This window comes from Melanostigma gelatinosum, assembly GCF_949748355.1.
Source record: "Melanostigma gelatinosum genome assembly, chromosome: 7".
Lineage (NCBI taxonomy): Eukaryota > Metazoa > Chordata > Actinopteri > Perciformes > Zoarcidae > Melanostigma > Melanostigma gelatinosum.
In genome coordinates, this window is record NC_136640.1 from 10103796 (window position 1) to 10116736 (window position 12941).

Genomic DNA, 12941 nt, shown 5'->3' on the forward strand with positions numbered 1-12941 from the left:
CAACAACACTACTACACACAAATACACGATTGTGCATTAAACTATAAATGATCTCTATCACAAACACACAGAACAGTCTGCTTCACCTTAATCAATAAACCACTGTCACTAAAAGACACCAAACCATCTCTCTGCACCACAGTGTTTGTTCGTGTGGGTGCTGCAGATTGAGGAGCCACAGGGGTAATTTACTTGGAGCCGCTGACCGATTACCGTACTAACCTGCCACAGAGGGGCTGCAACAAATAAAAGCACTACACTCCTCGGCCATCAATAAGCCATTATCCTACAGTTAGTTGTGTCTTCCCATGCCGTCTGGTAAAACTTGTTCTGTTAATAGAATATAGTGTGAACGTGTGAGAGTGGAAGAAAGAAAGAGTGATAAAGTCTTACTTTGGTGTTCCTACGTTACACCAAATCTAATATAAAATACAGTGTCGAATATCAGTTGATGCAACACTAAATTAACTACAGCAACACTAAAACTGTTACTTCAATAAATGAATAAATACTTTTTATCCTGATTTAATATCAAAGAATAAATTCTGCTTCCACATTTTAAGGTAAAATGTGTTTGAACTTTAAATCTCTATGCCCTTTTCATTTCCGTAAACACATACATACTACGTCGGTCTATTGCATTTACAGGGACTGTGATGAAGTATTGCACAGTAACTTTATAAATCAATGTACTTGGACAATAATCTATTCTCTGTCGGACACGTTTAAAAAAAAAAAAGAAAAAAATGATATGTATATTCTGCTTCTTGAATGTCAACAAATCCCCCAGCACCTGAAATGCCATGTTACACATTGGCCCTTTAACTTGAAAAGGTCGGGCACACGCCGTTTACGGCTTAGTTCCAGCTCAGTGAATTCAGGGCAGACACCAAGGTCAGTGGAAGAAATAAAGTAGTGAGATAAAGATTGTCGGTGGCAGTCAACTGTACAGTGTATGCACTCTGGAAGAGCCTTGTTTGTACCTTTGGGTTACACAGAGCCAGAGTACGTTTACAACCTGAGCTTTGAAAAATACCTCCATGGTTTGTTTCAGTTAGCTGCAACTATTTTCAGCAAAAGCCGACTGCAGGACTGTTCGAGCCATGTAAGTGTCAAACCTTTCTAGGAATGATGCAAGAAGGAGCACAACAGAAGCAGGCATTTTGTAAAATCATTACATTTATTTCACTCATCTGTCCACTTTTCTGCATTTATACAAATAAAGGATCTTTTCATTCAGTCTTTGTTTACATTGCATTACCTCTCTTGTTTGAATATGTATTTGTTGCTGAATTATTGTGACAAGTCCTTCACTAAAATAACACACCAGTTACCCTGATCGTGGTAGCTGCTCTGCACTTTGACTCCAGCCTCCTGACCACACAGCTGCTCCAGCTCCCCCTGCTGGAACACGTGGTAATAGCGGTGAAAAACGGGCGCGGGACTGCTCTCAGACTCCGACTTCAGAGCAGAACTGGAGGTCTGAGTAGTGTCGCCACTTGCACCGGGTTTAGAGTCTGGGCTGTGAGTGGCATCACTGGTGTCAGGACCTGATCCAGAACAGATGTCAGAGAGAAAACCTGCACTGGGACCAGGGTTACAGTCTAATTTGGCTATGGAACTTGAACTGTAGGCTGAGCAGGTGTTACCTGAAGTCTCTTGGGATTTCTCTTTCCCTTTATCCTTCTTTCCACCATCTCTCGGTTCTTCCTCCGCTCGTTTTTTCCCTTCTTTCAGATGCCAGGGAACCAACAGGTCCTGGGTGTTGAATGCTGTTCGGTTGGTGTGCACACTGAGTTTGCCATCAGTCACATCGATGTTCTCTACAGGCCTGTAGTTGTCTTCTAAATGTCTGCTGGGATGGATACTCGATGTCCCGTGAGGTTCCTGGCTGCCTCCTGTTTGTGTGTTTTCGGTAGCGCTGTGGTTCTCAGGATGCTCTTTGTTCTGGTCTTTGAGGTACTTGGACCTCTGCTTGTTGTACTCTTGCTCAAAAGCCCAAACGTAGATGAGCGCTCGACCCCCAGGCTTCAAAAGTCTCACCAGCTCCCTCACTGCTGCCAGACGACGCTCCTACAACACACACACACAAACTATTTATTTGACCATTTCTATCACATACTCCTAAGTGACCCCATGATCTCATAAACTAACTCAGGGACCAGTGTTTGATTGGCTACAGTGTCTCAAAGCATGTGATGGTTCGGCAAATCAGTCAAATAACGGATTATAGAAAAAACACTTGATTTGAGGCCGAAAAACACTAATGGAATAATTATTTCTTAAATGTCCCAGGAGCCAAAACTTGAAAATCTTCCTTTTGAAACTGTGGTAAAGTTCCGGAGGTCCCTAAAATATTCCAGCACTCCCGGCAGTCTAAAAAAGACTGTGACTGATGAACAATTGAGTGAAGTGCTTGTATATTCGTGTTGGGTCATCTTTCAGTTGCTATATTGTTTTCTTGTATCGAAAAGAGGATTTCAGTGTGTGTACCTGTGTGGAGAAGTGGTGTATGACAGCTATAGAGATGCAGGCGTCACAGGAGGCTGTTCGCAAAGGGACACTGAGAGCATCGGACACAAACGCCTGGAAGCCCCTCTCTGCACAGATGTGGACGAGAGCGCTGCTCCGGTCGCAACCAACCTGAAAAGAGAGACGAAACACACACATGGGCATGCATGCCTCATCCCAATAACATTATGATATATGGTTGTTTGGCTCATGTCTATCAAACTGGTCAAAAGGCCTCTGCCACCTCATCCTTCTGAATCCTTAATCGGTTTCCGTGAAGTAGCAGCAGAGGACTTCTACCTCATTTGTTTGCCACTGATCTTTTACAAATTGTAAACACATCCCTTCTCTCAGGTGTCTTCCCACAAGCCCTAAAAACTGCAGTTATTAAACCACTCCTAAAGAAAGCTAGTTTAGACTCCGCAATGATGAAAAATTATAGGTCAATATCAAACCTCCCATTTTTAAGTAAAACAATTGAAAAAGCGGTTTTCCAACAGCTGACCGACTTCTTGGCCGTAAATAACTGCTTTGATGTTTTCCAGTCAGGCTTTCGACAGCACCACAGCACTGAAACTGCTCTTGTTAAGGTTTTCAACGACATCCACTTAAACATAGACAATGGCAGAAGTTCAGTCTTAGTGTTACTAGATCTCAGTGCTGCATTCGACACGGTCGACCATGCCATACTCCTAGAAAGACTATAAATCTGGGTGGGACTCTCTGGCACAGCACTTAACTGGTTTGAATCCTACTTGAAGGGCCGAGAATACTTTGTGTCTGTAGCTGATTACACATCAGAGCTGACTAAAATGACATGTGGTGTTCCCCAAGGTTCAATACTGGGGCCTCTTCTGTTCAACATCTACATGCTTCCACTAGCTCAGATTATGGAAAACAACAAAGTGTGTTATCATAATTATGCAGACGACACACAAATCTACATAACTATGTCACCAGGGGACTATAATCCCATACAAGGGCTGGGTAACTGCATTGAACAAATCAACAACTGGATGTGCCAGAATTTTCTTCAATTAAACAAAGATAAAACAGAAGTAATTGTTTTTGGTACCAAGGACGAACAATTGAAAATCACCGCTCAGCTTCAGTCACTGATGTTAAAACCCACAAACCAAGCCAGAAATCTAGGTGTAGTTATGGATTCAGACCTCAACCTGAACAGCCATATCAAGACAATTACAAAATCAGCCTACTATCACCTGAAGAATATATCAAGGATTAGAGGACTTATGTCTCAACAGGATTTGGAAAAACTTGTCCACGCATTTATCTTCAGCAGACTGGACTACTGTATCGGTGTGCTTACAGATCTCTGTAAAAAAAATCCAGATTCTGTTGTGTGGAACTCTACAGTGAGTCGCAATAAAAAACAAAATGGAAAAAGGACATTTCTCCACGGGGGGGGGAGAATGATTGTAAATTATGGTAACCCATGATGACACTCACTGCAGCCACCTCCGGGTTGACCCCCAGGTATTTCCCATTTCCACAGCCCACGTCGGCCAGCATGCTGCCAGCCAGGAGCGATGACAGGAAGTGGCAAACGCGGGGCCAAGGGGAGTGGCGAGTGCTGCTGAAGTGCGAGGCGATGGCGTCGTACACCCGGTGCACGTACTCCTCCTCCAGAAGGGCTGCGTCGGCATGGCAACAGGGTAGTGAGGGGGGAGGAGGCAGCGGTGAGGGTGCTGAGGGAGCTCCCTGGCTGTCACAGGCAGACGGAAAGGCTGGAGGGGGGGGAGAGGGGGAGGGAGAGAGAGCGAGAGACACAGAGAGAGGGACAGAGAGACAAAGAGAGACGGAGACAGAGAGACACAGAGATACAGAGATACAGATCGAGAGGGCGAGACAGAGCGAGAGAGAGAGGGCGAGACAGAGCGAGAGAGAGAGCGAGCGACAGGGCGAGACAGAGCGAGAGAGAGGGCGAGACAGAGCGAGAGAGAGGGCGAAACAGAGCGAGCGAGAGAGACAGACAGAGCGAGCGAGCGAGCGAGAGAGACAGAGACAGAGCGAGCGAGACAGAGAGAAGAGGTCCATCAGACCGTATGTCGTACTTTGCAGGTGGTGATTTTGAGGGCAGAATTTCGCCTCAAGAGGATTTTGCTCTAAAAATGGGTTGTCTGACATTTCTCGAACAATGGTGGTGATTCTGTTACAAACACACTATGTTGTTATATTTTGCACCTGCAAGATTCTCACCGCAGCCGCAGGGTTCATGTCTGATCTTGCGGAAAGTGAAAGAAGTGCGGGTATCCCTCTTGCTCAAAGTGAGATTGCTGTAAGTACTGAGATCAGGCGTCGTATGAGCAGGGGATTGTGGGTCGCAGGCCGGCATGATGTCGAACTTCCGAGGAGTTATCCTGGGACAAGATAAGAGACAGTTGTAGTCGTGGTTTAAAGAAACCGATAGCAGCTAATCTGTTATGGTGGTGGACTTTATGTGGATAACATAAGATGCGGATATGCATTTTGAGCTGGACGGAAAGTGATACTACAAAGCATGTACGATACACACAACATGAACATGTCACATTCAAACAGAGATAAACCGATCCACGTGACACAGTCCAGCTCACCCATGTGTCCACAGGTATCTGCTCTCTCCCTTCATCACCAGGAGGCTCCGCTCTGGCAACACCACAGCAACAAGACGGCCGTCGGGATGACGGAACTCCATCACTGTCTGCATTTAAAATAAAGAGCATTTAGACCACTCATTTGACAACTTAGGAAATCAATCAGAGACACACACACACATAGCAACAGGATACAACTATCGATTTCTCTACAGAACACAGCAGAAAGAAACGGTGGAGAGGCAAAGAGCTGACAGTCGTCTGTGTCTCACAGCAGAGCAATAAAAACGGAGTTGGTGGCCCGCCATGACTCAACGAATGTAACCAATGAGAGGAAACAATGTATTTTAGCAAACGTTTTCTTATAAAAACTAACAACTATTATTACTCCCCCAAAACTGTATCATTAATGAATAAAATATGGAAAAAACATTTTTCCAAACATAAAAACCTTCTTTCCTTTTACTCAGCAGTTTTTAGCTAAGTCACCCACAGGAGAAAAAACAAACACACACACACACACACACACACGCTCCGCCTGCTCTCTCTCACTAACATCCAGCAGAATCATCTCCACCCGTTGGTGTTTGATCCTGATGTTTCCTTACAGCATGAGCTCTGCTGGGAAATCACATCTACACAATTTAAAACTGCATCGCTCCGACTACTGACAGCAGGAAAATTGGATTTTGTGAAGTAGAGGGGTGTGTGTGTGAGAGAGAGAGAGAGTGGGGAGTGGGGGGGAGAAGAGAATAGAAAGAGAGAGTTTGTGTATGATTGTGAGAGAGCTGACATACAACACCAGCAAATTATCTGAACTTGAAACCACAACTGAAATCTCTCGCACAGACAGAAACACACACATACAGGACTGTGCTGTTCCCATCAGGGGAGTATTGGCCAATCAATGAAACCGGTGGAATGTGACTAAATCGATGGTGATGCAACCAGTTACGCTTTACTGCAAGACTATTCATTAATCAGTCTCACATGCACCCCCCCCCCCACACACACACACACACACATCAACATTGCTTTATTTCTTCTCTCTCTCTGAAAACACAAACAAGCTCAATAAACCTGTAAAGTTCAACACTGTTTCATATATTTAACTGCAGACTGGTGGCTGGCTGAAAGGGACATTTGATGATGCACTAAAGCATTTGATCACAGCTGGATTAACTTGATAAACAGATTAAAGAAATAACAACAAAACCAGAGTAAATAAGACTTTGACTCAAAATCTCCAGGACAATGGATTAATCATGTGTACCATATTCATTGTGCAGACGTCTTTCTTCTCGATATTGCACCCGATATACAACATTTACGGTACACTTTGTGTTGCTTAAAATCTCCACTGAAGAGCTCGGACAAAGAACACACTGCACTACACACACGTCTGTCAATCTGTGTGTGTGTGAGAGACAGACAACAGCTGATTGTTAATAGAGCCCCTGCCTTCCAGACAAGCAAGGACAGATGGGCGTTCATCTACAACAGTCGCCCTGCAGAGACTAAATGAGCATCCCAGCACCGTGCGACACCATCTAGTCACACCTTGAATAGTCAAGGACAAAGCAAAACTGATTAAAAAGGGAAATCTGGTTTTCTTCTGTTCATTAATTGTTCACAAAATGTCCCACAACCAGGGAGACGCCTCTGAAAGAGTCCTTAGCTACATTCTGTATCAATTGAAGGCTGCAGTGAGCAGGAGATTATGAGATGTTGCAAGCAAGGTGACACAATGTTCTCAGTAAAATCACAAGGACACAGAATCCAAACATACTGTTGCACACACTCATCTCTGACAGTGGTGCCCCCTGAGACAGATCAATCACACTGGTCAGTGAGGTGACGGGCCATATGATTGATCGAACCCCAACACAAAGAGGCGTACAAACAGAAGCTTTATATATATAGATGTACATTTACACCCACTTTCTAACTTTGCATCATTGATGAATGCACCTTGAGCTCCAGTGGTCGATACTGGCTCCACAAGCTGACGGCTGAATCGTATAGTTGGGGTGAATTACCAACCCACGGGGCTGTGGGGAGTATTTCTGTCAACACTGCTAGCTGGAGTTTGCGAAAAAAAGTTTAAACTCACAAAAGTGATGGACTGACTTCTCACCTTTGCTCCAAGGCTCAGCGACAGGATGGCGTCCTCAAAAGCAGAGTGAGTGTCCACGTGAGGAGGAATGCCTGGAAATATCATAAAATGTACATTTTAATAGTCGTACTCGTCAAAATGTATCACGAAGCAGAAACTTTCATCACTCATCGATGCATTTTGGAGAGGTTCTGCTGCCACCTTGTGGTATAAATCCAAACGTGTGCCTACTCCATGTCTGTTTTAAATCCCTGCACCTCAGAAGATAATATAGTTTTGATTCAGTGTTGATTAATCATCCAGAGAATCAGTTATCCAACTAAATATTGATTCCTGAACTGCACCAAGGTGGAAGAATTGATATTTCTGTGAGTTATTAATGGGTACAAACCATTTCCATTTTAATAATGTTGCATATGTGTTGTGCTTTGAACAGCTGTCATTTTCTCCACATGTAGTCAGACATATGTACATGATAACCTCTGAAATGTATCTTAGTCGGTGAGTCATCACTAGAGACATGACTGGAAAATCTCACCCTGTCCAGACTCATACTGGTTGACAGTCAGCTGGTCTGGCAGGATGTCGACGTGTTTGTTCTTCACACATCGCTCCAGAACAGCTAGACACTCCTGAGGAATACCTGGAAACACACACACACACAAGCAGAAGGAATCAAAATGTAGCACCTTGTTGCTCACTATCCAATACATGAGATATAGGTGAAAATAGAAATATAGAGATTAAATCTACTAACAGAGCCCAAAAATATCAAAAGATGATTTTAAGTGATGTATTGGCCAAAACAGTAAAAATACTTAAAATTGAAATGTTTCGATTTTTTTGTTTTTAATGGATGCTTACCTGCAGCCAATGGCTTGTCCTTATCCACGTTGTTGTTGTCGTAGCGAAACTCAAAGCCATAATGTTTGACTCTTCTATGCTTCAGAGGTTTTTGAGCTAAAATGCATTAGAATGAAATTAGCAAATAAGGTCCAAATTCTTGTATTTCTTATCCGAATTCTACACAACAGTTTTGTACATTAAACTGGATTCATTAAGGCTCTGCCATCTGACTAATACTCAGCTTTATGACAAGATTGAATCAAGTTCCTGGATGATCATGATAAGTTCTACATAGTTCTCCTCTCAACTTAAATTGAGAAACAAACAAAGACAGCAAATTACGCAGACCCTCACCAGTGACATCATCATTAGTGGACGACCAGTCGACAGCAGCGCGCAGCAGAGCCTCTTCCTCTGGAGACACAAAATCCTCCACCAAGACTAATCCATCAGGCAAAGGAACGGACACTTCCTCCTGACAGGTTACTACAGACACACAAACAGAACATACAGTCAGGATCACACTACTGGCTGCAAAAGTATGTTTCTTATTAGACTAGATATCCAGCGCATGAAGCACACAAACTTCAGCTTTCCAACTTACTGTTAAAATATGAGGTAAACAATGCTTCAAATGAGTGTAGCAGATCTGACAGTATTTTAGGCTCACGTCTGTAGGTGTCAATGTTTAAGTCCAGTACCTGAGTCGACATAACTGAGGTAGAGTGTGACGCTGTTCTCTCCGCATTGAAGTTTTTCCCCATTGAGGTGGGTGTGGGCTTTCCGAGCACTCTCTTCAGATCTGGAAACAAGATGACAAAAACAACAGTGTGAGTTTCTTCCAGAGAGGTTAAAGCAATTAACTTGTGACAAAGTATTTTCGGCCCAGCACCTGTACCTGTACGTGACAAAAGCGTAAGGTTTGTGAGGGTGCATGATCAGCGTCTCCACCGCTCCCATCTCGTTCAGCACTGCAGACAGCTCCTCTCGACTGACTCCGTTCCCCAGGCCACCATTAGCCACCACCAAGCTCTGTGGAACAGACAAGAGGTTGACTCTATAGAGACCCGTTTAACAACATAAACAATTTGCAAGATGACATCCAAAACAGGCTAATCACTGGTTGAACCCTACACCTCAAGAATCAATGGCTTCTTCCACCAGGCTGTCTGTTAAACACCTAAACAGACTGTTATTTCCTTATAATACATCCAAACAGCCCAAGACACACGTACATTTGTACATTGTATTCCCCAACAAAGTTTAAACTGCTATTGTTTTCTTATAAACGAGAGAAAACAGTAGCTACAAGCTAATATTAAAGTTATACCTGCAAATTAGCGAGCCAGCCAACAGCATGCACTCTTTCATTCAACTCACTGAAAAACAACTTTGAATTGTGAATGTAATAGCTGTAAATATTTAAAAGAAGTAGCTCGAAGAGGCTAAATGTTAGCTAGCTCTCTCTTCGCTGCCACTTCCTGTATATGAATATTAATTTTGTGTTACCTTGGTAGGCTGCGGTGCTGTACTGATGCCTTCATGTTTCAGCAAAGTGTGACTGGCTTTTAACTGTTTACGAATAACTTTTCTGTCCTCTTTACTCCTTCTGACGGCTTCCATGTTGTTTCCCACACTAGCTTCCATGGTACGTCCGTGTATTTTGTCCGGGTGCAACAAGCATCAAACAACTGACGGTTCCCGACGATTCTCATCCGAGGAGAGCAGAGCCACCATGCACTGTTGGCTCCTTTGAAACCCTTATCAGACAAAGCACAATGGCAACTAATACCATTAACAATGGCTGTGTTCCAACAGTTGCAATGTGATGCAGCAATTCATTGTAGGCGTATACGTTTGGCAGCCCAAAATGTTAACTGTTTCACTCTACATTTTCCTCTGGTTGTGTGCCCTTCTATAATGTGAGTTCAGACCAGCAAAATAAGGAAAGAAAGTCTATCTTTGTTACTCAGTAGTATGTCCAGTGAGATTACGGTACTTTCCATGGGTGGACTAATAGTCTAATACTGGTATTAATGTCATAGTATAGGCTATATAATTCTAATGCATCCTTTTCAACAAAACACATTACCCCGCACATCAGGGCAGATGCTGATCAGATACAACCAGTGATTTACGTTCAGACATGTTTCTAAATTGTAATTGATGTATTCTGTCTATTGTTTTGTTTTTTTGCCCTGATTTCTGCTCTCTGTCTGCTTCCTCCCTCACAGGAGCCAATTAGCTCAGATCCTGCATTTTAATTCCTCTACAGCCAGATCAATGACTCCACAGCCCCTTTGGGTGCGAGTATGTGTTCCAGCATGCATGTATGTGTTCGTGAGCATGAAACTTTTGTGCGTCAGTGTGTTCGATTATACACGGGTGTGTGTAGTGTAATGAAGCCCTCACCTGTCCTCAGCCATCTCAGTAATCACAGTGCCCGGCTGAACTCTGGCCAGTTGGAACCCTTCGTTGTTTTATTAGCACGCTCAGTTTAGTCTTCAAAACAGCAGCTGGTCAGACAGGAGACTGTGGCTGCCCTCTTCAACACCATTACAACGCTCTGCCCCATCTTGTTTTTCCAAACAGCCAAATAAAGAAAGAATATAAATAGTCCTCTCCATTGTGGGTGTTGGATGATGCCCAGAGACTTCAGTCACGTACACTTGCTGGGAGATTAATCAGCAGCAAAGCTTTATCCCTTGCTGCAATTTCTTAGCATTCACAACACACACATTTTTATCCAGTGAACACGATAATGAAAACACAGGGGAAAGACATTAATCAATTCTTTGTCTGATGACAATTTTGTTGCAATCCATTACTCTGAGTCAGTCTGACTTCCCAACTGTCTTGTCGTAGAAAAAAGCGATCTCACTAATAGCTCAATTAAGTAGCTGCTGTGGAGTTTTCAAACACAATTTTCCTCAGCGAGCATGATTACTTGTACTTGAAAATGTTCATTTTATCAGAGCACTTAAAGAACGTCTCATGCAAACTGGCTTAACAACTGAGGTGCAACGTAATTCTTTGACATTGGAAACAGAAGCTGAGGAAATAATCTCACCACAAAGTCCACTAAGTATCTGATGAATGAACCATCTGCGATTAAAGACCATGGACTTTGTGGTCAGATTTTTTCTCAACTGCTGTTTCAGACGAACTGCATCTTACAGATCTAATTTCAATAATATATTTCAGAGTTGGTCAGCCATGAACATGTGATCAATGAGTGTCAGCATTCTACAAAATGGAAATATCTCTTTCAGGTTATGAACATGAGATTAGGATGATATTTTCCTTGCCAGGGCTTAAGAGCTGCTTCACCTCACACTTCAGCTAAATTGTTAAAAAGCAGGGTAATGGTGAGAACTAGAGTGGAACCACTTGTGTACCCAGAGGCATGCCATTACCCTTTGTAGGGCCAGTAGCCAGAGGCCAAACTCCTGTTACTGGCATCTGAGTATTCTGATTAGCTGCAGACTGCATGACGGAGATGGACAGATTGCTTTTTGAAATAGTTCTTCAGTTCTATAGGGACTATATGCAAGCAGATATCGGTCGTTGGAAAAGGAACTATGGCAATGAAACCGGTAAAAGTACAGAAATATATCAGCCAAAATCCCTCACGTTTTCTTTTTCATTGTTCTTTCATGTTCTCTTTCCAGAGATGAAAATATTTTCGGGACATGGTCATTCGGTCCAATCTTATTCAAAAGGAAATATGACTGATATGCAACCAGGTCATTTTAACCAGGTTTGTCTGGCATTACAGATACCAACAAGATAATACATAACATGCTGTAGCATTGACGAATGTACAGATCCATCTATTCATGTTATGGGAGAGTTCACAGGTAGGACCCAAACGCAAGACCACAGGAGACAGAAGTTACGATTAACAGGTTTTATTTCGAATGTGTGAAGGTGTGGAGCCCGTGGTCCGACACCAGAGTGGCAGAGCGACGGTGTGAGGCCCGTGGCTCGACACCGGAGGGCTGGCAGCTTGACGGCGAGAGTAGTCCGTGTCACACAAGGAGGGCAGAGCGGCGGAGTGTAATCCGTACACACAAGGAGGGCAGAGGACGCCACGGGGTTGACGCGGGTGAAAGACGGTACGACCTGACAACCCCAGACTGCAGGGCCAGAGCTTATGTAGTGACAGGAGACTCATTAGTTGGCCCTGAGTCTGGTGTGTCAGGCAGCAGGAGGTGATCGGCTGGAGTGTCCTCAGCTGTGCACACTCAAGGGCGCGGCCATGGGAGGCGTCTGGAGGCAGAGGACAAACAGAGAGCACATGGCACACAATAACAAATGGGGGAATGACAGAACACATGAGGAGAGGAGATCAGGGGAAACAGAGGTAACACCGAACAGGTCAGACAGGGATCCTGGATCCTGACAATTCACTGTCTAGCTGGCAGCTACAATGGCTATGAGACAGACAGAAGTTACGAGTTGAGGTCGTTGGCAGCGGATCTGATGTTCAGACATACTATTTCAACTGGCCTAAAGTATAAACAGGCCTGAGCCTTGTGTTTGCTGCCTGTATCATCTCTATGTCAGGATCACAGTCAGCTCAGAGAAATTCCTGTCTCTCCTCGTCAGCAGGCGTTTAGCTTAGCATAAAGACTAAACGCAACACCTCATCTTGTTCATTTTTCTGTGGATTAAACATGCTACAACATGTTAAGCATTTGACTAGCTGTATCCCCGTTGCTTACCATCATTTATGCTAAGCTAATTGTCTCCTGGCATGAATTGATTGTTGATATTTTTGGTATTATAGATGATTTGATTTGTCTTTTTTTTGCCATAACATTCACAGCTGAAAACCATGAAATTGTCACCAAACTTCACTGGTTATA

The 12941-nt window shown here is 43.6% G+C and overlaps 1 protein-coding gene across 4 annotated transcripts; it reads right to left on the reverse strand.

The window, feature by feature from the left end:
• Nucleotides 1–1201: 1201 nt before the first annotated feature.
• Nucleotides 1202–9726, reverse strand: alkbh8 (alkB homolog 8, tRNA methyltransferase). Of its 4 annotated transcripts, XM_079272711.1 has the most exons (13): nucleotides 9580–9726; nucleotides 8969–9102; nucleotides 8772–8872; nucleotides 8425–8556; nucleotides 8089–8184; nucleotides 7763–7867; nucleotides 7246–7316; nucleotides 5109–5215; nucleotides 4717–4892; nucleotides 3982–4259; nucleotides 2494–2643; nucleotides 1650–2073; nucleotides 1202–1550 (listed from the first exon to the last, which is right to left on the reverse strand). In XM_079272711.1, exons 1-13 carry the CDS (start codon nucleotides 9715–9717, stop codon nucleotides 1294–1296), a joined length of 2169 nt encoding a protein of 722 aa, XP_079128837.1. In that variant the 5' UTR covers nucleotides 9718–9726; the 3' UTR covers nucleotides 1202–1293. The 4 variants fall into 4 exon arrangements, with proteins under 4 accessions (XP_079128837.1, XP_079128835.1, XP_079128834.1 ...); XM_079272709.1 differs by having other exon boundaries at nucleotides 1202–2073; nucleotides 4732–4892; XM_079272708.1 differs by having other exon boundaries at nucleotides 1202–2073.
• Between the last annotated feature and the right edge of the window lie 3215 nt (nucleotides 9727–12941).

Excerpts from the sequence above, each read along its gene's own strand:
- alkbh8 (XM_079272708.1), bottom strand. The coding sequence starts at position 9,717 with ATGGAAGCTAGTGTGGGAAACAACATGGAAGCCGTCAGAAGGAGTAAA. Across the intron at positions 5,216-7,245 it reads CGCTGAGCCTTGGAGCAAAG|ACAGTGATGGAGTTCCGTCA; the intron begins GTGAGAAGTCAG and ends TTTTAAATGCAG. Across the intron at positions 2,644-3,981 it reads TCAACCCGGAGGTGGCTGCA|GTTGGTTGCGACCGGAGCAG; the intron begins GTGAGTGTCATC and ends CTCTCTTTTCAG.